General features: G+C 36.4%; 4 protein-coding genes across 5 annotated transcripts; 3 read left to right on the forward strand and 1 right to left on the reverse strand.

The window, feature by feature from the left end:
• Positions 1 to 936: 936 nt before the first annotated feature.
• On the forward strand, positions 937 to 5,845 carry LOC109004766 (uroporphyrinogen decarboxylase-like). The gene is made up of 6 exons (XM_018983442.2): positions 937 to 1,263; positions 2,424 to 2,545; positions 3,224 to 3,334; positions 3,486 to 3,674; positions 4,263 to 4,388; positions 5,245 to 5,845. The coding sequence occupies exons 1-6, from the start codon at positions 1,152 to 1,154 to the stop codon at positions 5,758 to 5,760; spliced, it is 1,176 nt and encodes a 391-aa protein (XP_018838987.2). The 5' UTR covers positions 937 to 1,151; the 3' UTR covers positions 5,761 to 5,845.
• A 2,284-nt stretch (positions 5,846 to 8,129) lies between these two features.
• LOC108985381 (phosphoglucan phosphatase LSF2, chloroplastic) lies at positions 8,130 to 11,173 on the forward strand. Its single transcript, XM_018957662.2, has 4 exons — positions 8,130 to 8,516; positions 9,535 to 9,740; positions 10,069 to 10,239; positions 10,513 to 11,173. The coding sequence occupies exons 1-4, from the start codon at positions 8,225 to 8,227 to the stop codon at positions 10,714 to 10,716; spliced, it is 873 nt and encodes a 290-aa protein (XP_018813207.2). The 5' UTR covers positions 8,130 to 8,224; the 3' UTR covers positions 10,717 to 11,173.
• Positions 11,174 to 11,301: 128 nt separating this feature from the next.
• On the reverse strand, positions 11,302 to 18,221 carry LOC108985385. The gene is made up of 13 exons (XM_018957664.2): positions 17,975 to 18,221; positions 17,690 to 17,854; positions 17,096 to 17,194; positions 16,862 to 16,996; positions 16,683 to 16,751; positions 16,515 to 16,611; positions 16,298 to 16,409; positions 15,375 to 15,573; positions 14,132 to 14,245; positions 12,791 to 12,922; positions 12,319 to 12,399; positions 11,928 to 12,044; positions 11,302 to 11,648 (listed from the first exon to the last, which is right to left on the reverse strand). Exons 1-13 carry the CDS (start codon positions 18,083 to 18,085, stop codon positions 11,562 to 11,564), a joined length of 1,518 nt encoding a protein of 505 aa, XP_018813209.1. The 5' UTR covers positions 18,086 to 18,221; the 3' UTR covers positions 11,302 to 11,561.
• A 14-nt stretch (positions 18,222 to 18,235) lies between these two features.
• On the forward strand, positions 18,236 to 23,246 carry LOC108985386 (macro domain-containing protein VPA0103). Of its 2 annotated transcripts, XR_001995178.2 has the most exons (8): positions 18,236 to 18,671; positions 19,512 to 19,560; positions 19,642 to 19,744; positions 22,004 to 22,099; positions 22,187 to 22,261; positions 22,377 to 22,440; positions 22,666 to 22,735; positions 22,888 to 22,903. XR_001995178.2 is itself a non-coding variant. In XM_018957666.2 (7 exons), the coding sequence occupies exons 1-7, from the start codon at positions 18,339 to 18,341 to the stop codon at positions 22,960 to 22,962; spliced, it is 801 nt and encodes a 266-aa protein (XP_018813211.2). In that variant the 5' UTR covers positions 18,236 to 18,338; the 3' UTR covers positions 22,963 to 23,246. The 2 variants fall into 2 exon arrangements, 1 of the variants encoding a protein (XP_018813211.2); XM_018957666.2 differs by lacking the exon at positions 22,377 to 22,440 and having other exon boundaries at positions 22,888 to 23,246.
• The last annotated feature ends 496 nt before the right edge of the window (positions 23,247 to 23,742 follow it).

Here is a 23,742-nt window from a genome sequence, read left to right on the forward strand (position 1 = left end):
CTCCGACTCCAATTGGAGTCGGAGTAGGAGTCAGAGGGTGTTTTAACCTCCAATTCCAGTCGGAGTTGGAGGTTGGAGGTGAGAACTCCGACTCCGATGAGTCGGAGCCTACCCTTAACCACATGGGAGTTATTCATGCTTCCTTAACGTAATAAATAAGACAAGCCGAAAGTAAGTTGAATCATTTACAAAGAATAGTATTACTACGTCTATATGTATATATATGTTTGGCATTAAGATAGCTCAATTCAAACATTTAAAGGGGATTTTTAGAAATTATTTTGATCACATCCTATCTCATTTCATTTCCAAACATATCTCAAATACAATTACTTTCAAACTAATCATTAAACTTTACAAAACTTTCAAATAAAAAATAAAAAATAATCTAACTTTTTCAAATCGTAAAATAAAAATTATGTTAAAAAATTATATTCTAATAATATTTTAATTTTATAATACTTTTTATTCAACTTTTTCTCTCTTTTTACAAAACTAAGAAATATTTAATTCAAATTATTTCATTACTATTTACAAACCATCTTATTACAATTTACAAAATTCTTATATCATTCTCCAAACATTCCCGTAAGAAATTATTTTTGTAGTTTTAACTTCGAAAGAAATATCTCACACATACAGTGTTGGTAGGATGATACATCCTATCACAAAAAGCTAAAGTTACCGAGAGTTGGTCCCGATGAATTCTCCCTATAAATTTTTTTAAATAATTAAAGAAGTATTTTTTTTAATGATATTGTAATTTTTTTAAAATGTTTAAGAGTTATGCCATTGGTGGTTATAGCACTATTATCACAAAATCATTAATTTCTCTTTTTCTTTTAATTAATTTTGAAATATGAATACAGTGATAATATATTATCACAAAATATTTGGGTAAATATAATTTTCTTGCCTCACTTCTCCGAGACTTCCAAATAACCTTTCCAACGCTGACGTGGCGAAAGATTGCATAGCATCAGGCATCGAGAAATGGTGATCCGACTCTAGACGCTCTTATCTATTCCCGTCATCTTCCACACCTCTGACTTCTTTACTAATCTAATCTAAACTTCTTTTCACTCGGAGATATGCCAACATCTTCCCCAAAGTAGCTTCAGCTTTCTGGATGCTTTGCCTATTTCCGAACAATGTCTTGCTGTAGCTCCGTGCCTTCTTTCTCTGTCCCTTGGGCTTCCGCTAGAAGCTCAAGATTCGCTTTCTCTTCGAGTTCAAGGCCCCGAATCCACTGTGCCCTTGGAGGTTATTTCTCTCCCTTTGAATACCGTCTGTTATTCTTATTATTACCCATTTGGTGATTAATGTCTCTTTTGGTTTCCTGAGAAATTTGTGGGATTAAGTTTCTTCAGTATTTTCTTTTCGTTTTTGGTAATATTAATGGAGTGTGCTGCTCGCTTTTCGGTTTTGTCGTTTCTCGTACTTTCTTGGCAACCAAAATGTGATGAATGCTCTTGTAATTCTTAGACCAGTTCTTGTACATGGAACTTGATATGTATTAAAATTGTAATGTCGGGAATTTACTTTAAAAAAGAAATTGTAATGTCGGTGATGTTGATAACCTAGCACCCACTACCCAGGCATCTTATAGATTTTTTAGTATTTATATTTACTATGCAGCAGAGCTCACTTTATTAGCATTGGTATTTAGTAGGTAGCATTAGCATTGGTTTCGTCAAAGTAATATTTAAAATTTGATGAGAAATACATATTTTTTATAAATCTAAAACTCTCTAGCCATAACCTCACATTGAATTAGTCAAAATAATAATATAATATTATTTTTTTAGTAATAATATTTTTAATTTTTTTTTTATATTTTACAATTACACTAACTATATATTAATTAATTATAATATTTCTTCCTTCACATATTTCAAAACTAACTATTTATTAATTAATAATATATTTTTAATTAATGAAAGTGAAAGGTGGTTCGAGGGAAGTGAAAGCCGTGGGAAATGGAAACTGAAAATCAAAGCAATTGGGATAATTTTTACAATAAAATATTACTTTTGAAGATGAACAGTACATTTTCAAATTTGAAGATATACTTAAAATTACTGTAGCTCATAGTTCAAACTTTTACTTTTTGAAGAAGCCAATGTAGATCATTTTATCTATATTTCTTCAAATTTTGAAGATGCATTGGCTTCTGAAATGCCAGTGCTTGATAATGCGTGATTTTGGACTATTTGTGCATGTGGGTCCCACATAAAATGGAAATCTGTGAGCTTATCGAGGAAATTACTGTCTTCATATTTCAAAAGCCTTCACTTTGCCATCCATGTTCCAGTTCTCTACGACATATGTTGGCTGGTTAAGTTTTTGCATAAAACGCCGAGTGAAAAGAGTATGCTTGGAGTCCATGCGTATATTCTTAATTCCCAAGTCATCTAATTCAGGGACTGTGGCTGAACCAAAAGTTACCGCAGCTGCTGAGCCGCTGTTGCTTAATGCAGTTCGTGGGGAAGATGTTGAGAGACCCCCGGTTTGGCTCATGAGGCAAGCAGGGAGGTACATGAAGGCAGGTTTATACAGCTACCACTTTCAAGATAACATTTCTTATATTCACGGCCTACTATATAATTTATGTGGGATGCATGCCTTTTCTAGGATTTGCTGTAGGATAACACCAAAATCTGTAACTTCAGAATGCCTGAGTTTCTCGTGCTCGATGTTTTCTAATTGTTAAATCCTGTTTTGGACTAAGTTTTTATATTTCTTATCCTTTTATGACTACAATAAAGTACCAGAATTGGCCTTCTCTTTTGCCTCTGGATGTTACTAATTGGAAGACTAGATATGGGCGGACACCAGGTTTTTTAGGTGCCCCAAGTACTTTATATATCAGAGTCCTGAGTTCCTCAGTATGGTTTTGTTTGCTGTATATACCATTCCTTTTTTTGTTGTCTGTTCTTCTCATACGACTCGTACCTTTTTTAAGTCTTCTTGTCTGCATAAAGTTGGGCATTGATATTTTCTTGTGAGTATACCCAGAGAAAGTAAACTGTTGTGCTGGTTTATAGATAAATAAACATCCAAAAGTCCAATGTTCTGCTTTACTGGTGCAGTTTTATTATAACATGTCCTTGTAGTACCTGTTTCTTTTATATCTTTCCTAGCTATGTAGGTATCTCATAGTTATCTCACAGTTATTTCCCTTCATAACTTGGATCTCATTTATCAACAATTCTTGTTCCAGAGTTACCAAATTATCTGTGAGAAGTATCCTTCATTTCGCGAAAGATCAGAAAATGTTGATCTTGTTGTGGAAATTTCACTACAACCGTGGAAAGTTTTTAAGCCTGATGGGGTAAGATACCTAGCTGGTAATCGATTTTTTTTTTGATAAGTAGCTGGTAATCGATTTTTTTAATACATATTTTGTTAATTCAGGCAATTTCATTTACCCCTCTACTTGTTTGTGATCATATCTTAGATCTTGCTCACATTGATTGTGATAGGTAATCTTATTCTCAGACATTCTTACCCCCCTATCTGGGATGAATATACCTTTTGACATTGTGAAAGGTAAGGGTCCTATCATATTCAATCCCCTATGCACAGCTGCTGATGTTGATCTAGTGACAGAATTTGTTCCTGGAGATTCGGTCCCATATGTTGGAGAAGCCTTGACAATCCTGCGCAAAGAGGTCTAACTTGGCATGTTCCCTTTTCTTTTTCCACCAATAAATCCTTCAGTGATTCATTTTAGAACCATTTCTCGTCTTCATTCATTTGAATCATTTTAGCAGTTTATGAGTAATGCTTCCCAATTCAGTTGTGTACCATAAGACAAGGTATTCTTTGTGTACTTCATTTCAATAGAATTGTATCCCACCTGTTTATATACCTTACATGGATCATTACCAGTTCAATCTAACGGGCATGGGTTTTATATTTTTCTGGGGAAAATGATTGAACTATTTCCTCATATGGTACCATCGGGGAACAGAATTATAAAACCATGTTGGAATCCCTTGCTTGTGTCAATTCTGAATAAGCATGTTCAATTTGAGTTGGACCTCTTAAGCAGATAACACCAAACAGTCCATTTCGATTTATGCACTAAAGTAAGGGTGATTCTACGTGTCTAGTCTGTGAACTTCAGATAAACCATAGTGTAGTTTCAGTTGTCCATATTAGTGAATATTGCAATATCTTCTATGTTCCTTTACCTTAACCATAGTATTCTTTCTTTTTCTTTTATAGTTTATGTTCACCAATGTCTTTATTTACAGGTAGATAATAAAGCAGCGGTCCTAGGCTTTGTTGGGGCTCCTTTTACCCTGGCTTCATATGTGGTTGAAGGTGGTTCATCAAAGCACTTCACTAAAATAAAGGGATTAGCTTTCTCAGAGCCCAAGGTGATTTTGTACTTGTTTCCTCCAGCTTTCTAACAACATCCATATGATTGCATATGAGTTAGCATGATAATTGCGATGGGGCTTAGTTTCTACGGAGTCATGCAAGACATAATGACTGGAACAATCGTATTGCTAGTTGAAGTCCTTACTTGAGATTTAGCAGGAAATGAAAAATTATAGTAGTATGCAGCAGAAGTCCTAAAGAAAATATAGGTTTAGGTCATCACACTTATTAGAATATTTAACCTTCTATTTTTGGGAAAATCACACTTTACTCCTCTAAAGTACCATTTCTTTTGCAATTTACCCCATTCTTCAAGATCTGACCTCCATAAAATTGGGGGTACCATCCCTCTTCCTAAAAAGAAAAAAAAGATCTGATCTCCAAGATGGATTAAAAAAAAGGCGATGTGACACGATCTTAATGGTTGCATTTTAAAGAATAGCGTAAATTGCAAAAAGAGCAGTAGTTTGGGGAGTAAAGTGATACCTTTGGTAGTTTGGTGGTCATATTGCAAAAGGAATGATAGTTAAAGTAGGTAAGAGTATAATTTTTCTCTTTCTTGGCTATAGACTCCTTGTAAATGCAAATGTCTAATTAATTTGTTGTAGTTACCTCTATCATGCGACACAACTTTAGGAGCAATTCCATTTTCGAGAGGTGGTTGAACCCGTGTGAAAATTGTGTCTAGTATATTCGGACCAACTAGGAAACATTCAGTTGATAAAAGATCACTGGGATTATCTATTTAGGCAATTCAATCTTTGCTTATGGAGGAGACAGGTTAGATAAAGTTATACTCTCTTTTTTCATACTGATGTCAGGTTTTTATTCGAGGTCTGATTACTCCTACAGGTCCTTCATGCCTTACTTCAGAAATTTGCAACGTCAATGGCAAAATACATTCAATACCAAGCTGAAAGTGGGGCTCAAGCTGTTCAGATCTTTGACTCCTGGGCCACAGAGCTTAGCCCAGTAGATTTTGAAGAATTCAGTCTGCCGTACTTGAAGCAGATTGTGGATGCTGTGAAACGAACCCATCCAAATCTTCCTCTAATCCTTTATGCAAGTGGATCCGGAGGCTTGCTTGAGAGGCTAGCTTTGACGGGTGTTGATGTAGTTAGCTTGGATTGGACTGTTGATATGGCTGAAGGTAGGAGGCGCCTGGGACAAGAATTAGCAGTTCAAGGTAATGTGGATCCAGGTGTACTTTTTGGTTCAAAGGAGTTCATCACCAACCGTATCAATGATACCGTGAGGAAAGCAGGGAGAGGGAAACATATTTTGAATCTTGGCCATGGTATTGTTGTAGGTACACCCGAAGAGAATGTTGCTCATTTCTTTGAGGTTGCTAAAGGACTCAGATACTAAAAAAAGCTAATCTGAGGTTATTTTAGTTAATTAATTATTAATTTTTTATGCAAATTGGAGATTTTGTAACACTAGTTTTTCTTTCCGTCTCGTTATCGTTCATTGGATGTGATAGTGGCTAAATTATGGGAGCAGATATATATGTAGATAAAGCCCGGTCTCTGATATGTAGTTGCTGAAGGTAATAATGTCTGCTCGAATGAAAACCCAAACGGTTTAGGACCGACTGACCCGATTAGTATTTAGGACTGACCCGACCCGAGTTTGATGAGTAATAAGACCTTCAATCTCAAGAGATCGAGATACAAACGAAATTGATGTGAATTTGAAGTCATAAAATGCAGAGAGAAAGCGAGAGTGAGAGGATCTAACAAGTAACAGGGGAAGTCGACGACATCGCTACGTTTGACAAGAAGGGACGGGTTGCCATAGTTGGAGCTCGCGATAACCTCAACTGTAACAGAGTGGGAGAGCTCGCCATGGTTGCAGCTGCGTTTGACGACATTGCTGCGGGGATCTTGTTGACTCTAGCCGTGGCACTCGCGGGTGACGGTGAAATGGACATTTTTTGCAGAGCATCCGATATGGGTTTTATGGGGATTCTTGAATGGTGCTTGGACCGAGCTCCTCACGGTTGATGCAAGCAAGCCTTGCTTTTCTTCTTCAATTTAATATTTGGTTCGTTCGTGTATTTATAAGGTTGGGTTTTATTCCATCATGAAATGTTTTGTTTTGTTCTTTTTGTTTTTCCAAATTGGCATAAAACTGAAGATTTTCCTTGTGGTTGAACAATGGATCAACAATCCGTATAACATGCTCCAACTCGTGCTTTAAATCGACTGCAAGAGGTTATGACGACAGAGAGAAATGGAGAGGAATGACAGCTAGGGTTTGAGATCAATTGTGAAAGCATATAGTCGGTTTCAGCAGGTTCGACCGGCAAGCTATTTCAAACCGTTTTTCGGGTCGGATTGGGTCTTACGGACGGATCGGATTACGTACTTTGTTGTATTGCTTTGCTTAGGAACCCACTGTCTTTTACGATTGCGTCGGTGGCTTATCAGTCGAGTCGCATTGAAATGTTTGTCTGCCTTGTGCTGAACACCGCTACTTTAATACGTGCTTCAATAACTGAATTAATGCCAGCCAATTGACCGACTTTGGGAAAAAAAGAAACTTAGGTGGTAAGAGTTTCATCACCCACTTCACTGTCTACAATAGCAATTATCAATGGCATTGTTAATTTGGAACTTTCACTTTCCACGACTCAATCCCAAGTCAACCAAATCAAAGTGGGGTTTTTAAATTTTTTTTTTTATTAAATTATACCGATTCAATCTGACTTTACCTGATTCAAAACTATTACTTATTTTTTTTTGTGTTTCAATTTTCAAGTATGAGTTTTCATATGAAATTACTGAGATAATTTAACATATATTAGATACATTAATTACATTCTTATTGAAATTATTTGAATTCATATAATATTTTAAATACTTAAATTGTATTACATATGTTTTCTATACATTTTTATTAACACCGAACTATCTAATTTAAATTACCAAATTATCTAATTTACTTGTTATGAGATCATATATTTTGAACAATAGTAAAATTTTTGAGTTAAAATGAGATGAAATGATTTATAAAAAAGTATATATTTCGATAGTGAAGATAGAATGAGATGATTTTAACTTTTTTAAGAATTTGGTAAATTGGTGGGTCCTATCAATTATTGAAAAGTATTTTTAATTATTAGGTGGAAAATATTATCAATATATTAAAAATAAGTAATATCTATTATTAATTTAAAAACTCATAAATATTTTAACTTTTCTAAAATATATTTTTATATTATTATATTATGACCTATTTATTATAATATATTTGATAAAATTCGAAATATATTTTTTTAATTATATATTAAAATAAAATAAAAAATTCTAATAGATAATTATATATATTAAAAATATGATAGTTAGTGTTAGTATAGCCGTATTGTAGAAGTAGATGAAACTTTATAGTGTATCAACTCTAGAAATACTGTAGTAATAGTTGAAAAATCAAAGATGAGGTAAGATTTTGTTTTCTACAGCTCAGAGATAGTGTGAGTTTGGATGTTGAAGTGAGTTGAGTTGAGTTGAGTTGAGATGATAAAATATTGATAAAATATTATTTTTTAATATTATTATTATTTTGAGATTTGAAAAAGTTGAATTGTTTATTATATTTTATGTTGAAATTTGAAAAAGTTGTAATGATGAGTTGAGAGTAGTTTAGAAACCAAACGCAGCCTTAAACCGGGCCTTAACATGTTATTAATGGTAGACGATAAGGACATGGTTGTAAAATCACATGTTCTCCGGAAAATCTCACCCGACAAATGGACACCCCAACCTCCAGGGTCCAAGAAACAACGTCAAGAAGATCGAAGAACTCACTCAGAAGAGAGGTGTAAACTAAAATGGCAAGTGTCGGGCTCAGTAACTGTTGGTATTGTTCTTCTTCAGCCCTCACAACTCATCCTCTTCCGAACAAGAGGTTGAACTTTGCGTGCAATTTCATACTGCCCGTTTACCGGAACGCCTTGAAAGCGAGCAAGGTTTATTGTAAAGAACTACCCGACACCCAGAGTAGTGGGATTGATCAGAATCCCACAAACCGTGGGGCCTCGATTTCCAGGTCCAAGATGGAAGAGTACAACATTGCGATGAAGAGGATGATGAGGAGCCCTTATGAGTATCACCATGATCTTGGTCAGTTCTCTTCTATTACCTACTTCTTCTGAATATTTCCGTTTCCATTGCCATTCAGGATTTTGGCTCGCCTATATGTTTGACCGTTTGAGCGCTTACCTGCTTGTGGTAAATCTCGTTTTGAGGAAAGAAAACATTTTTACATGGGTGGTTGCCTTGTGGGTTGGTTTTTTATAATTGGCATTACTTTCCTTCATGTCATCGGTAACCCAATTCGAATCTACATTTCGGATATTCTTTACTTTTCTTTTTTTGGTGTGTTCGTTTATAGGACAACAGTTTAGTTTATATTCTGTCCTATAATACTGCAGTGCATATGAATCTTATGGATACTTTTGAATCTTTGATCTTAACTTGAATCGCATTGCGTAATATGGTTGATTTTCAAGACAAGGATGCCTTTCATAGAAGTGAAGGAGAGTAAGGGAGGTTATAATTGATTTCGCCCCAAAAGTTAAAATAGAAAAGGGTGCTAGAACAGCAACTTTTTAAGTACTCGCCAATTTTACAGGATAATATGGCTTTATTCGCCTATAAAAGAAGTTGGCATAGTTACTAATGAAAAGTACTGCGTTGCACACCACCCTTTTTTTTTCTTACAAATATTGATTTCTTTTTGTTTTTTATCAGTAAATATTAACTTTTTCTAGCAAAGGTTTTTGACTGTTTGAACAATTAATGCTGTGACCACATATATATGTGTGTGCGCGCGCGTGCACGCAGAAGCAAGCATAGCCATTGTGCCTAACTTCATTGATAGAAGAGTTTTTGGGGATCTATTTATTAGAGTAATGTAGGATAGCTAATTAGAGACTTGAATAGCATCATAGCAATATCTTTGTCAGAATAACCATGACTATAAATAGAACAAAAGGGAAAAAAGTATGAATTATGGGATCTGTGGTTTTGCCCATGATATAAGTGGCCAGATGTATAAATAATTCGAAATTTAACATTTCCAACAGAGAAAGAAATGACCATTTTAGTTATTCAAGTTTCTTAACCGACTTTTGTGCAGGGATGAACTACACTCTGATAACTGATAATCTGATAGTAGGCTCCCAGCCTCAGAAGCCCAAAGATATAGATCATCTAAAACAGGAGCAGAATGTGGCATATATTCTGAACCTGCAGCAGGACAAGGACATTGAATATTGGGGAATTGATTTGCAGTCAATAATAATAAGATGTCAAGAACTTGGAATCCGTCACATGAGGAGGCCTGTAAGTAAAAGGTTCTTCTAGCAACACTGTTTAAAATATAATAGATCCTAGTCGTTTTCAAATAACTTGGAGAAGGCCCCTCATTGCCGGGTGACACGAAACCCTATTATTTCTGGTCTGATATTGATGCATGATGATTGTTCCTACATCCCTCAATGATCTCCATGCAGTTGATGTACTTGGGTATGTAAGATTTGGAGAAAAAAAGTTGGAACTTGAAAATCTTCAGGACAAATTATCTGTTCAGTTTTTCATGCACAGGAAGAAATGTAAGTTGATAAATTACTCACAGGACTTTTGCCCTGATATATTTTTCTATGCACTGTAGGCAAGAGATTTTGATCCAGATTCTCTGCGAAGTGGATTGCCTAAAGCTGTTTCATCATTGGAATGGGCCATTTCCAAGGGGAAAGGGAAAGTTTATGTGCACTGTACTGCTGGATTAGGAAGGGCCCCAGCTGTTGCAATTTCTTACATGTTCTGGTTTTGTGGTATGAATGTGAGTCCTTAACTCTCTTGCTCGTCATGGTACCTGTCCTTGAAAACTCATGTATGATCTCTATATGCACTCCCTGTCGGGTTTTGGAAACTGCAGCATTTATTACATTTTTAGCAACTTAGTGTGTATGCTTGGGTGAAGTTCAGACTGTTGCATAAAGTTATTTGAATTTTGAAGCGCGGCTATTTAACTGAATTACTGAGATATTTGATTGGTTTTCCAGATAAACAAATCAAAATTTGAAACATATATTGGTTTGTGGCTTTGTGACAGCTGAATACAGCATATGATATGCTAACTGCAAAGAGACCCTGTGGACCCAATAGAAGAGCAATACGAGGAGCTACTTACGATCTAGCTAAGAATGATGGATGGAAAGAGCCCTTTGAGAGCCTACCAGAATATGCTTTCGAGGACATAGCAGACTGGGAAAGGAACTTGATTCAAGACCGTGTTCATGCCCTCCGGGGAAGTTGAACACTGAGTATTTATACTTTCAAAATTCAAATTGCTTTCAGGGTGATACGAAATTCAGTTAAGTTGCTACTGGGCCTTGGGCCTAGGAGCCTGGGAAATTGAACGTGCTTCATGGATGTGCAAATGTGTGGCCTAAATGAAATGAATGATTGAGAAAGTTCGTATTATAATATTACATATGGGGATATCTTTTTAGAATCTGAATTGCGAATGACCTGATTGACCCAGTTGTCGGAGGCCAAAGTTAAGGCAATCATATTGTAGATTCCCGGGATGTCAATTCTGGACTATGATAATCTTAATCTTGTCTTACAATCATTTGGGGTATTGTGCATTATTGCTGGACTTGTATATGCCAGCACAGCAACAACATACACGTGAACAGTATATATAGCATGTGTATTGTCAGTATGGAATTGCATACACGTGAAATAAAGGCTTTTGTTCAATCTCTCAACTGATTTTGTTAGATGAAACATGTTTCTACTGGTCATGTGCAGTGTTGATATTTTTTTTTTATATCATGTTCATGCTTGCAGGTTTCTATGTCAGTGGAAATTAATATTATGAACACTTGAATGCTTATGGATAGAAACACTTCCATTCTATTAAAGCACAAGTTATTCATCAAATGACAAGTGCGTTAGATAGTTGAAATGAGCAATGAGGTAAATGCATATCACATGTCTGGGAGCTCTCGCTCTTTTTGTGCCTCATCCATGATGAATGAACGACCGTCAATGACTATTATTGCGGAAAAAGAAAAAGGCTACACCAATGAAGTACCAAGACTCTTTATCCTATATTCTGCAACAAATACATATTTTTTTTATCCTAGCAAAATTTTAGGTAGTAGAAACTGCATGGAGCTTTGAAAGCTGAGCTTGGCGGCGCCCTAAATGGAATGCCGTAGCTATCCACAATATACAGACCTGGTGTAGTCAAGGAAAAAAAATATCATACAGCCGTTATTCTTGGTGGAAACAAATATTCAAGGAAAAAAATATGCATTATAGATGAAGAGTGCCAGACAAGTAGTGCCTAGAGTAGGGAATGACACCCTTCAGTAACAAAAAACAAGGTCAAAGCAGAGTAATAAGTGCAGGTCTCTTGTATCAATACCAAGCAATAAGAGTTTCTTTCATCCGAACCAAAAAAGCAAGAGTAGGAATAAAATAGAGGAAAAAAAGTAAATTTAGGTATATACGTACGGGCAGAGCGTAGATTGAGACACTCGATGTTCTCCCACTGAGAGAGCCAAAAAATAGCTTGTACATCCCTGCTGCTGTAGCATCTCCAAGTCTTTGAATGAACACATCTATGCATAACTGCAGGATCATGAAATCGGGGGGTGTTTTGATGTGTTCTATTATTAAACTTATTAGTGTATGTCACCCAATTAATGACGTAGAAAACACCCAGGGAAACATGAGTATGTGTGAGCAAGTGTATACATATTGCTTGAGATCAATGCCCCATCTTAACTTCAGGAAACTCCAAATTTAAATTCTATATTTTCAAATTCAAACATTCACAACAAACTGCAAGTGAATTTGTAAGCAGGAAATCAAAACAAAATCCCAAAAGCAAAGGTGGACGTGCCTTGGCTTTGTATTTTTCATCCTGTGAGACAACAGTGAATAGAAGCTCTCTTCCAGGCCTGGTCACAACATAAGTAACAACCTGCATTGTAAACCAGTTGCAACTTGTAAAACCCACTTCACAATCTTATATTGACCTTCAACTTCTATAACGCTCCAATGGAAGACCCAAACCACATGGCCTATACTCTAAAATGACTAGTCAATAATACAATTGGAGCCACATTGGAACCTTATAAAGAGCAAGAACTTCTCATTCCCAAATAATGTGGGTCCTACACACCACGTACTCTTATCTTTATTATATGAGGTATCACAACTTCGGCCGTCTTTTTTGAGTTCTCCTTTGCAAAATTACAAATGAGAAGGAATCTAATCATTTATAGAAAAAAAAAATGAGACTGCACGAATAGAAAAACATGTTCTAATTTGAATGACAGAGAACTGGGCCACTGGCATTTATAGAAACAAACCTTTCGCAAGGTCTCAGAGACAGCAACAGCTACCCAACCTGGCCAAATGGCAATAGCAATCAAATTTGAGAAGGCAACAAACGGAGCAGCACAAATAGCTGTGGTAACCCCGGCAGTAGTAAGAATGCGACCCTGTACTTGACAAGGAAAGGGAAGACAAAACACGAAGGTTACAAAACTGAAAAACATCAATTCCATTACCTTGCAGGATATATACACTGCATAGATATATTTATTGTTACCCAATATTTTTTATAAGTACATCGTCCTCATATTACTCAGAATAATCTCTTTTCTGGCCTTTAAAAAGGTATTCCAATTATTTTTGTTGAACAGGCGACACCCTCCTTATCTGGTTTTTTTCAAGATGCCCAAAAATGCACATCTATTCATCAGAGTCTGGAAATATGTTTAAGAAGCACCATTAACTAATATATTTAATACCTATTAGTAAGTTAATCTGAACAAGACAAAATGAGTTTTGAATAAACAGCAATAACTACAACCCTGGAAAATTTGCTCATGCTTAATTATGCTTATGTTCGTTCCAGTTAATTGCTAAGGAAGTGGATGCATGAAACTGGCTAAATTTCCAAGTGCACTGTCCACCTCCCATGGTTAAAAGTCTTGATTTCAGATTAAAGTCAATAATGGAAATCCAAAACTATGAGCAGGGACTCAACAGAGTATAAACTCCAAAGCAATTGACTCCAGCAGGATATAGTTACCATCTAGATTTCAGCATATGCCCTCAATCCCGCTCCATAATACCAGCCAAAATAAGAGAGAGAGAGAGAGAGAGAGAGAGAGAGAGAGAGATTGCCTTTTTGGAGGCTACCGCAAATATTGCTTGATATATCTCTGCCAGCTGCCATCAATAGGCCTCGTTTGTTTTCGCAGATGAGATGAAATGAGTTGAGATTAAAGTTAAAATTTGAATAAAATATTGTTATAATATATTTTTTAATATTATTTTTGTTTTGGGATTTGAAAGTTGGGAAAGTTGTAATGATTAGATGAGATGAGTTGAGAGGAGTTGTGAAAACAAACGAGGCCATTTCAGGCATATATCATGCAACCTCTGCCAAAATGAGATCTTTTAAGGGTTTTTTTTTTTTTAAATGAGCTAAATCTTTTTGATGAATAAAAATGAGCTAAATCTTTTGAGGGTAAAAATTGCTATTAGTTTCAGGATTAAAGCCAATAACCTTACAATCATCTACATGCATGAAACTTACTTTCAGGCATGCACTCAAGGATTTAAGAAAACTCCCTAAACAGCATTTTCTTTGTTGTAACAACATGAAATATCAGCATATAGGCTACAGAGACATTGCATACCGTTAAGGTAAGTTGTCCAGCAAGAATAAAAATCGCGATGAAGCTATTTATCTGAGCAAACAATCTTCTTCTGCCAATGGAGCTAGTAACAGTTGCAGCAATTACACTCACTTTCTGCAGTGCAGGAAAAGGGAGAAACTGAGCATACTGAACACGTCTAATTGATAATCCACAGGAACAACGATGACAGAATATATCATGCACAGAACTCAACTCAACCATTCCAAGTAGTAATTAAGCACTGGAAATCCGGACGTGGCAGGAAGTCCCGGGCAGATGAGCTTATATAAGGTGTCGGTTGCTTGTGCATGAAGTCTTTAAAGTGTATCCAGAAAAAGTAGAAATTCTTCTAACAAATGATATAGCTTTTACATTTTTTGGGAGTTAATACCAATTATGAGGAATATATACAACAAAATTTTATCAATTTATCTAAATGGAATTGAGAATAAATTAATCTGTTCAGTCCCAGAAAGAAAGAGTGGAAACAGAGTTTGCTTGAAAGTACTTTTTTTTTTTTTTTTGTTGATAATAGGCGAAGCCGTGTATACAAGAAGTTTACAAAAGAAACACCTAATTACATTCTAGAATCAGAAAACAAAAACAAAAATTCATTAGCAGAACCTCCATTAAGCACAATAGCTGAAAACCACTGAAGTAAGGAACGCACAAAAAATTCCAGACTTCCTCTACATTACGCTCATTATAAAGCACCACTCATTCCTTTCCCACCAAATACACCACATAAGAAGCAAAGGAACCATCTTCCATGCAGCAGCCACCTGAGTACAACCATGAAGCCCATTCCAACACGCAAGTAAATCCACTACCTTCATAGGCATAACCCAAGCCAGCCCAGCTCTACAAAAAATGCCATCCCACAATGCCTTAGCCACCTCACAATGTAGAAGTAAATGATCCACTGATTCACCATGTTTCTTACACAAGAAGCACCACTCCATAACAACCAAGCTCATCATTTCCTCAAATTGTCGATCGTTATTTTTTTTTCTATCAGTAAATAAGAATTTTATTTTATTTTTCCTATCAGTGAATAAGAATTTTAGTATTTGCTTGAAATTACTGAATATTTCTGCAGCAGTTTCCTTTGCCTTTCATAGTTTTTCCTCAGAACTGGAGGGTGGAAAAGATGGTATGATAAAAAGATTATTGTACTCAAGCTTTATAGTCATATCATTCAACATATACTAAAAGTACATTTCTTGAAAAAGGATCATCTTACTTGGAAATAAAAGAATGAGGAGACAACTGCACTCAGCCACAGAAACAAAGACACGTACAGTAAGTATGTTGACGACATTATAAGCTGGAGTCCATCTAAAACAGCCCAAAGCTGAGACTTTGACGACTTATGAGAACAACAGTTGAGGGCATGCGCAGTATGAGCATCAGCCTCACTTTGCTGATCGGGATCAGCTTCTCTAAAAAACAAACAAAACTGGGTTAAGAAGTATCAGATTTAGCCCCTAATCCCTGATCTCACTCATGGTTCTTTCAATAATAAGATCAATCCTCAGCTCTCTTGAGCAAGTTTTTCAAAACATAACAGTATACACTATACAGCTACTGAGTTTATTTATTTATTTTTGTTGGGGGTGGGGGGGAGTGTTAAATTTTCTTACTATCAGCATACAACTATAAAGATCACTTTGGTGATTTTCAAAGTTTGAACCAAACCAAACCAGAGATATATTCATATTATAATTCAAAATCTCAGCAATTTTTTACTTATTGGCTCACTTCTTCATGATAAAATCTGCTACATATCAAGTTGACAACAGTACATGGTAAACACATGACATGCAATCAAAATACATGAAAACATAGGACCTTAAGGTTTTACCATGAATATATCCATCTATCACAACAGCAGAATACAGAGACTTGTTTGCAGTTCCCAAACTGTTTAGTTATACCACACAACATCAAAATAGTCGGTGCATTGAAGATCGGTACTGAACACCATTGAGGTTCGATAACAGATTAAAGCTAATTGACCCCAAAAAAAAAAAAAAGGAAAGGAATCAATGAACAGGCCAAGGGAAAAAAATGAATATGACCTTGAGAGTTTCACCATTATCTCCAAGTTCCCCTAAAGCAGTTTTATAGCAACTAGTACATATAAAAATTTGAAATATGGCTGACCTGATGGGAGATAATTCCTTGGGAAGATGGGAGTCACGGGATGCATCCTGATTTATCCCTTTTGCCGACTGTGCAGCAAATTCCATTAACAAAGCCGCAAATATGAGTAGAACTGCAACACATCAATCCATGGGTTAGAAACCAACCAAAAAAAAATAAAAGAACACCAGCGAAAACACAATTGACAATTTCCAAGCAACTGAACAAGAAAACATACATGGCCCCAACCATGCCATTCCCGTGGCAAATAATGATCCAAATAGCTGGCCAAGTGTGGCACCAGCACCAATGAACCCAAACAATCTTGAACCTGACTGAAAACAAAACAAGTCATACATGTGCCAAAATCTATACTTGTTATCAGAGACATGAGCAGCAAACAGACCTCACTGTCCATCACATCAATTACTCTTGCCCAAGTTGAAGAAATTGTAATTAGATTGAGCAGAGCAACCTTCAAAGAAGCAAAAATTCCTATCACAACCCAAATTTTGGAAATTCTCAATCATAAATAGTAGTCAAAAAATATTTGACAGTAAAAAAAATGTCCTGACAATTTCATACCCAAAGGAAAAATCCAACTCTCACTAACATATAAAACCATCCATGGTTTTCCCAATCTGCAGAATATGTAGAACTGGATTGGTTCTTATCACCCTTCTGATCCTCTTTTGAAGTGGAGGATGTAGCTATTGAACCCTATATATGAAAAAATGCAGAATTAGCGTGAGATGAATTTGGAGTGAATGTGTAGCCTGAATCAAAAACAATTATCTAATCATGAGATTCTCATTTTACCTTCAATATGGACGATGCATATCCAGTCGACGAGAAAAACCATAGAATGAAAAATAAAACAAGTGATACACAGAAAAACCTGTGTATCAAAACCAAAGCCTGGAATTTCAAGAAGCACTATTACTGGATGACATATAAAAGGAGCAAAACTAAAAATTAGACAAAAAAGGCCATCTAGAGACATTAAAATTATATGTTTCCATTTCTATTAAGAGTAAAAATCATTAATTCAGAAAGAAATATCATTTTAGATTTCGAAGTTATAACTATTACAGTACACCAAATATTATATCCTTCATCATCATCATCATCAATCTCGGGATAATCAATCCACATCTCGCATGCATGCACCCATATCATTTGAGATTTTTTTTCTAAGTTAACCACATCGTATGAATTGCAGAAAAATATATATAGAACCATGTAATTAATCCCAAACTGAAACTGAAGCCAAACATTCTAAGGTTTGTTATGTAACTCCACCCAGAATTTATGCCAAAAACATTGATGGATTAATTGAAAAACCAACCCAAGAAAGTCAAGCACCCGAAAAACCGAGTCTGGGAATCTCATGTACAGTGAATTGAGACATACCTTCCCTTTGGAAAGATGAGGCAGAGAGAAAACCAGAGTGGAAAGAGGCGCAGCAATCAAAGTGAGCGCTAAGGAACCCAAAAAGAGACCTGGCAGGTTCGATAAGCCCAAGGAGATGGCCGCCTCATCCCGCAACGGAAGCACCACGAAGTAAGCGCTCAAGATCTAGAGGTTGAAAAAGAAAGAAAATAACTTGAGCCGAAAACAACCGACAACCCAGAGCCAGAGGAGTGAAAATGAAGCTAAGAAATAGGAGAGAGTATTAGAGTGGTGTAGGGGCTTTACGAAGAAGAAGCAGGAGGAGGAGTGGAGCAGTGCGGAGGTCTCGTGAGGGTGCACCGTTACGAAGGTGGAGATGATGGCATCCAAACGAGGTTTGCTTATTATGTTGAGCATCGCGTTTGAATGTCGCGTAGCTAGCTCTGGCCTACAATAATCGACTAGCAAGACTGCCAGGACAGAGGACTCTCTCAGTCACAGACTCACAGTTGTATATCTCACAGGTCCAGAGGTCGAAGGGCCTGGTTTCCTTGGGTTGGGTTGGGTTGGGTTGGCTGCTTTCTTTTTAATAATTATTCTAGACAGAGAAGCAGTCTTTGTGCCGTTCAGACGAGAGAGAGAGAGAGAGAGGCAGTCGTCAGGAATCACGATGAGTGGTGTCACGTGCACGTCGTGCGGAGTCGTAGTGCGATTCCTCAGAACATCATCAGCTTTCGCTTGGTCCAATAGACCCAACCCAATTATAAACACCGTCACTACAACAACCACACACAGAGGACTCCACTACCATCTTCATCTTCCTACCCTTCTCCAACTTTCCTCACCACCAGCAATGGCAGCCGCTAGTGCCAGTTCCAGGGTTTCCACAGTTTCTAATGGAGGAGGCGGCCTGACTCGCTTTCCGTTGTCTCCGTCTAACGATCTCGTTATTCAGAAGGGGGACATCACCCAGTGGTTCGTCAACGGCGCCACCGATGCCATAGTCAGTCTCTCTCTCTCGAAGCCCTCAAGAGTCTCAAGACTAGCTTATTGAGGACTTTTAGTTGTTTTGCAATTAGGATTCCTGTTCTCCTGTATATGACCCTCGGTGGGGATGCTTATTAGATTGAAATTGTTGTTAGCCGATTTTTGTTTTTTATAGGTAATCAAGAAATTTTATTCATAGAAGTAGGCAAAGCCCAAGTACACAAGGAATATACATGAGGATAACCTAATTAGAGTTTACAATAGAAAGTAGAAAGATCATGGACATTTAGACCATTACAAACAATAGCCCCCCCGCCCATAAGAACAAAGTTTTAAAAAAGAAGACTTTAAGCTCATCCATGGTTCTCTTACGGTCTTCGAAGCTCTTGATACGGTTCAGATTATGTATGCACAATGACCCACGCTATGTTATTGACTAATGGCCTGTCTCGTAGCTCTTAACTTGTTATATATGATATAAGTTAAGAGCTACGAGACAGGCCATTAATGACTGCAGGTTCATATCATATATATTTGTGATATATACAACATCTTAGTTCTTTATTGATTTTGAACTGTGATCCTATGTTACCAGTTGTGGATAGAAACTACTTTTTTTTCCTTCTTTAAATTTATTCGATGTTAATGGTTGTGTTACCTATAAAAATGATAGAACCATTTAATTTCCACAAATATCCAAATGTACCCAACTGGCTGCTGTTGTTTGCAATTGCATGATTGGGGATTCTTAATTTTCATATCATTACTTTTTGTTTTACTTCCCTATTTGAAATGAATTATAAACTACTTTGACTTCCAGTGCATTTTTTATTGTTTTGATGGGCGTCCTCTGCAGGTTAATCCAGCCAATGAGCTAATGCTTGGAGGAGGTGGTGCAGATGGGGGTAATTGGCAGGATCTTCTGTGGAGTTTCTTGTAATATTAGTAGCCATAACTTCTATCTTTTATTTCCTTTTTCTTTTCAGCTATACATAGAGCTGCTGGGCCAGATCTCCTACAAGCATGTTATAATGTTCCAGAAGTCAGGCCTGGAGTTCGTTGTCCCACAGGAGAAGCAAGGATTACCTTGTGAGCTCATCTAAGATCTGTCTTTTGCTAATGTGTATGCAATGCTTGAAATACAACTTTGGTGCCACATAATGTGTCTAACAAGAGTTTCATTCTGGAAATTTCAAGTCACACAAATAATTTACTATCACTATCGAATGGCCATTGTTAATGGGACAAATGCCTTTTCCACAGGACTTTGTATTACTGATGCTGATACATTACGCTTTGTATTTATATAATAGAATCAGTATATACGTTTTTTATCAGTAGACTCGGTATATACGTTGACACATTACACAATGTTTTTTTTTATGAGTAAGCACATGGCACAATGTTAAGGACTATAATGTTTTTTGTTTATGTTACTATTTTCACAGATTTTTTTTATATATTTTAAATTTGTGAGAGCAGCATATGACATAATGTGTTGTGTGAGTATTAAAAGGAGATGTCTGTAGAAAATATATATGGCAGCAATCATTGCAATTCACGCAATATGGGATGGCTTTGGGAGCATGCCTATGAACGGGAGAGCCTATGGAGGGTTTTGATAGACTCAAAATATGGGAGTATAGGGGGAGGTTGGTGTTCTCATGAGGTCAATGGGTCCTATGAGGTAGGTCTTTGGAAAAACATTACAAGAGGTGGAGTGAGTTCTCTTGGTATACTGGATTTATGGTGGGGATGGCTCAAAGATACGTGTTTGGCATGATGTTTGGCGTGATGCTCAATCCTTGAGAAGTTTTTTTCCAATCCTTTATAGAATCACTAGCATGAAGGGGCATATGTGGTGGATCTCTATCATCCATGGCATGATTTAGATCAATGGGGTGTCATTTTCACTAGGGACGCTACTGATTGGGATGTTGACCTTTTTTCATCATTCTACAACAAATTGTATGCATGCAGGGTGGAACAAAATAGTGTTGTTAAGTTGCTTTGGACCTCATCTAGGAGAGGCGTTTTTTTTTTTTTTAGATAAGTAAACAAATTTTATCGATCAAAGAATAAGCAAAGCCATGTACAGAATTCTAAAAGAGAAAACAAAGGTAGTCCCTAGGCTAAGTAGGCACATTATAGACAAGAAAATCATGTAGGTCCATGCCATTGAAGTCAACAGCAATGGCCCAAGTACATAGTGTTCTAAAAAATAAATCTTTAAGCTCCTCCAGCGATCTCTCCATGTCTTCAAACGTCCGGTCATTGCGCTGTAATCAAGCCAAGGAACTTTCCCTGCAGAAGCTTATTTGGAAGAATAGGATTTTGACAAGGGTGGCTTTCTTCATGTGGACAGCCGCTCTAAGGAATCCTTACCCTGGATAACATTGAGGGGAGGGGCATGCTAGTGGTTGATCTGTCTTGCATGTGTAGAAGAAATGAGGAGATCGGGCATCGCCTACTTTTACGTTGTCAGGTTGCTTACATTTTATGGAGCATGTTCTTTGATCTGTTCAGGATTAAGTGGGTGATGCCTTCAAAGGTGGTGCAGTTGTTAACTTGTTGGAATGGACAGTTTAGCCACCATCTCTATGTTTCTTTGTGTGAGATGGTCTCATTGTGCGTGCTATGGTGCATATGGAGTGAAAGAAACTGTTGTAGCTTTGAGAATAGCAAAAGATCAGTATCAGAGTTAAAGTTGTATGTTTTATACACTTTGGAGATGCTTGGAAAATGAGATGAGATGAGAAATCTGTAAATAGTAGTGAAATGGTTAGTGAATAGTAGTGAAATGGTTTGAGTTAAGATGTTTTAGAGGAGAGAGAAAAAGTAAAAATATTGTTAGAAATATTTTTTTAATATAATTTTTGTTTTGGGATTTGAAAAAGTTGAATTATTTTTTGTGTTTTGTTTGGAAGTTTGAGAAAGTTGTAATGATTAGGTAATGATTCGATGAAAAAGTTGAAGATTTGAAATTGAATAGTGTTTGTGCTTTAGTGATGTTTGGGAATGAAATTATGAGAAATTTTGAGATGAGATGAGATGGGATGTGTTTCCCAAACAACCCCTTTGTATTGGTGGACTAAAAGCACATTACGGTGCTATCTTTTCTATTTCTAATTTTCAGGACTTTGTAGCTCTTTTCTCCTTTATTGGTTGAGTGAGTTAAAGTATACTTCCTGTATACTGGGATGATATCCCTTTCTTTTTAATAAAACTTATCTTACTTATCAAAAAATACGATAAGGTAGGATAAGGGTATATTGACTATTGAGGCCTTTTCAGAACTCAAATTTGACCTTCACACTGTCAATATACTAACCTCTTGAAACAATGCAGGGGTTTTAGATTGCCTGCATCTCATGTAATTCACACTGTCGGACCCATCTACAATGTTGATAGTAACCCTCAAGCATCCCTGAGAAATGCATATAGGTAGTATGATGTTTTTTGCTGCTGTTCTAGTTACTAGTTTTGTTTTTTGCTGCTAAATATGATTTCTTTTTGCTAAATCTATTACAGAAACAGCTTGAGTGTTGCCAAAGACAACAACATACAATATATAGCATTTCCGGCCATATCTTGTGGTGTGTATGGGTAAGTTGGACAACTAAACTAACATGGTGTTTCCTTCACTGGATTGCACACACATGATAAACTTATATTCTTGGTTGCTTGTATTGAGTCACAACATCTATTGGACTTAATGAAGAGAATGGAGGATTCAGTTAGTTGCATGATATGGACCGACTCATGTAAAATTTGGACATTTCAAAGTGAGTTCAATATTTTATTGCACTTTTAATTCTTTTATAATTAACTACATTAGGGAAACACCCCATGTTGTTCATTATTTTGACAACATAAATATATGTCAATGACTTGCGCTATTCAATTTATAAATGCTGAGGTATGGTTGTACATTCTAATTTCTCCTCCGTTAGAAGTCCATAAGAAGTGTATGACAATTTCATGTTACCGTTCCAATCATTTTCTTTCAGATATCCTTATGATGAAGCTGCGACAATAGCTATTTCTACGGTTAAACATTTTGCAAATGACTTTAAAGAGGTATTGCATGTTTATTTTTTGCCTCCATGATTCGAATTTATTTACTTATTTTGGTTTATGTGGCAAAGTTGGTGTCCTGGTAAATGTGTCATTACCAATGTATAGAATCTTCTTGGATACTTACTGGCATCGACACAATGCATTGTTTGCAGGTGCACTTTGTTCTGTTCTCGCCAGATATTTGCAATGTGTGGTTAAACAAGGCAAGTGAATTGCTGAAACATTAGTCTGTTCTACAAGCTAGCTATGGGGAAGCTCAGACATTTATATAACTGTTCTCGTTTGGAGTTGATGATGGCGTCTGTGTGGAACTATTGTAGATAAAACTTCGATATCTTATATTACAAAAACAAAGGGTTATTAATCTAGAGAAGGTGAGCTTTCTTTGGGTAGAAAGAGCTCATCCGTTGCTTGCTATCTAGTTCTGTATCTATATAGTTCTGAAATCTTGAACCTGTATCTCCATCATGCCCCTGTTATGGTCTTATATATATGGACTATTATTACCCTTGTTCCACGGGACAACTGCAGGTTCAATTCTAAAACATTCATTATATTGGACATAGAGAATTCAGTTCGTCACATATGATCTTATCTAGAAACCAAGCAGACAATGACCTTATCATCTTGAAGAAATGAGCATCAACTACGTACAGTCATTGAAAAAATCACATAGCTTCAGATCCAGTCAAACATGTTTTCCCTGATCATGAACGTACAGTCCCAAGAAGCTAAAAAGTTTCCATTTGACTGAACTTGAAAGTTGAAACACTGGTTGTATCTTTCTGGCTTCAGAATGAGCTGATTTTGCCTATTCAATTCAACTATCAAGGGTTGATAATCCTGAATTTCCACGACACAATTAACAGTCAGTCTAGAGCAATGCATCTATTCTGGGCAATTCCTTCAATATTTGGATTTTGTGTATTGTTCCCCATTCACTCAACTGTCACCTACCTAGGGTCAATAATAATAATAATATAAAACGATTATATAAAAATAATCAT

Source organism: Juglans regia, chromosome 12, assembly GCF_001411555.2.
Source record: "Juglans regia cultivar Chandler chromosome 12, Walnut 2.0, whole genome shotgun sequence".
In the NCBI taxonomy this organism is placed as follows: domain Eukaryota; kingdom Viridiplantae; phylum Streptophyta; class Magnoliopsida; order Fagales; family Juglandaceae; genus Juglans; species Juglans regia.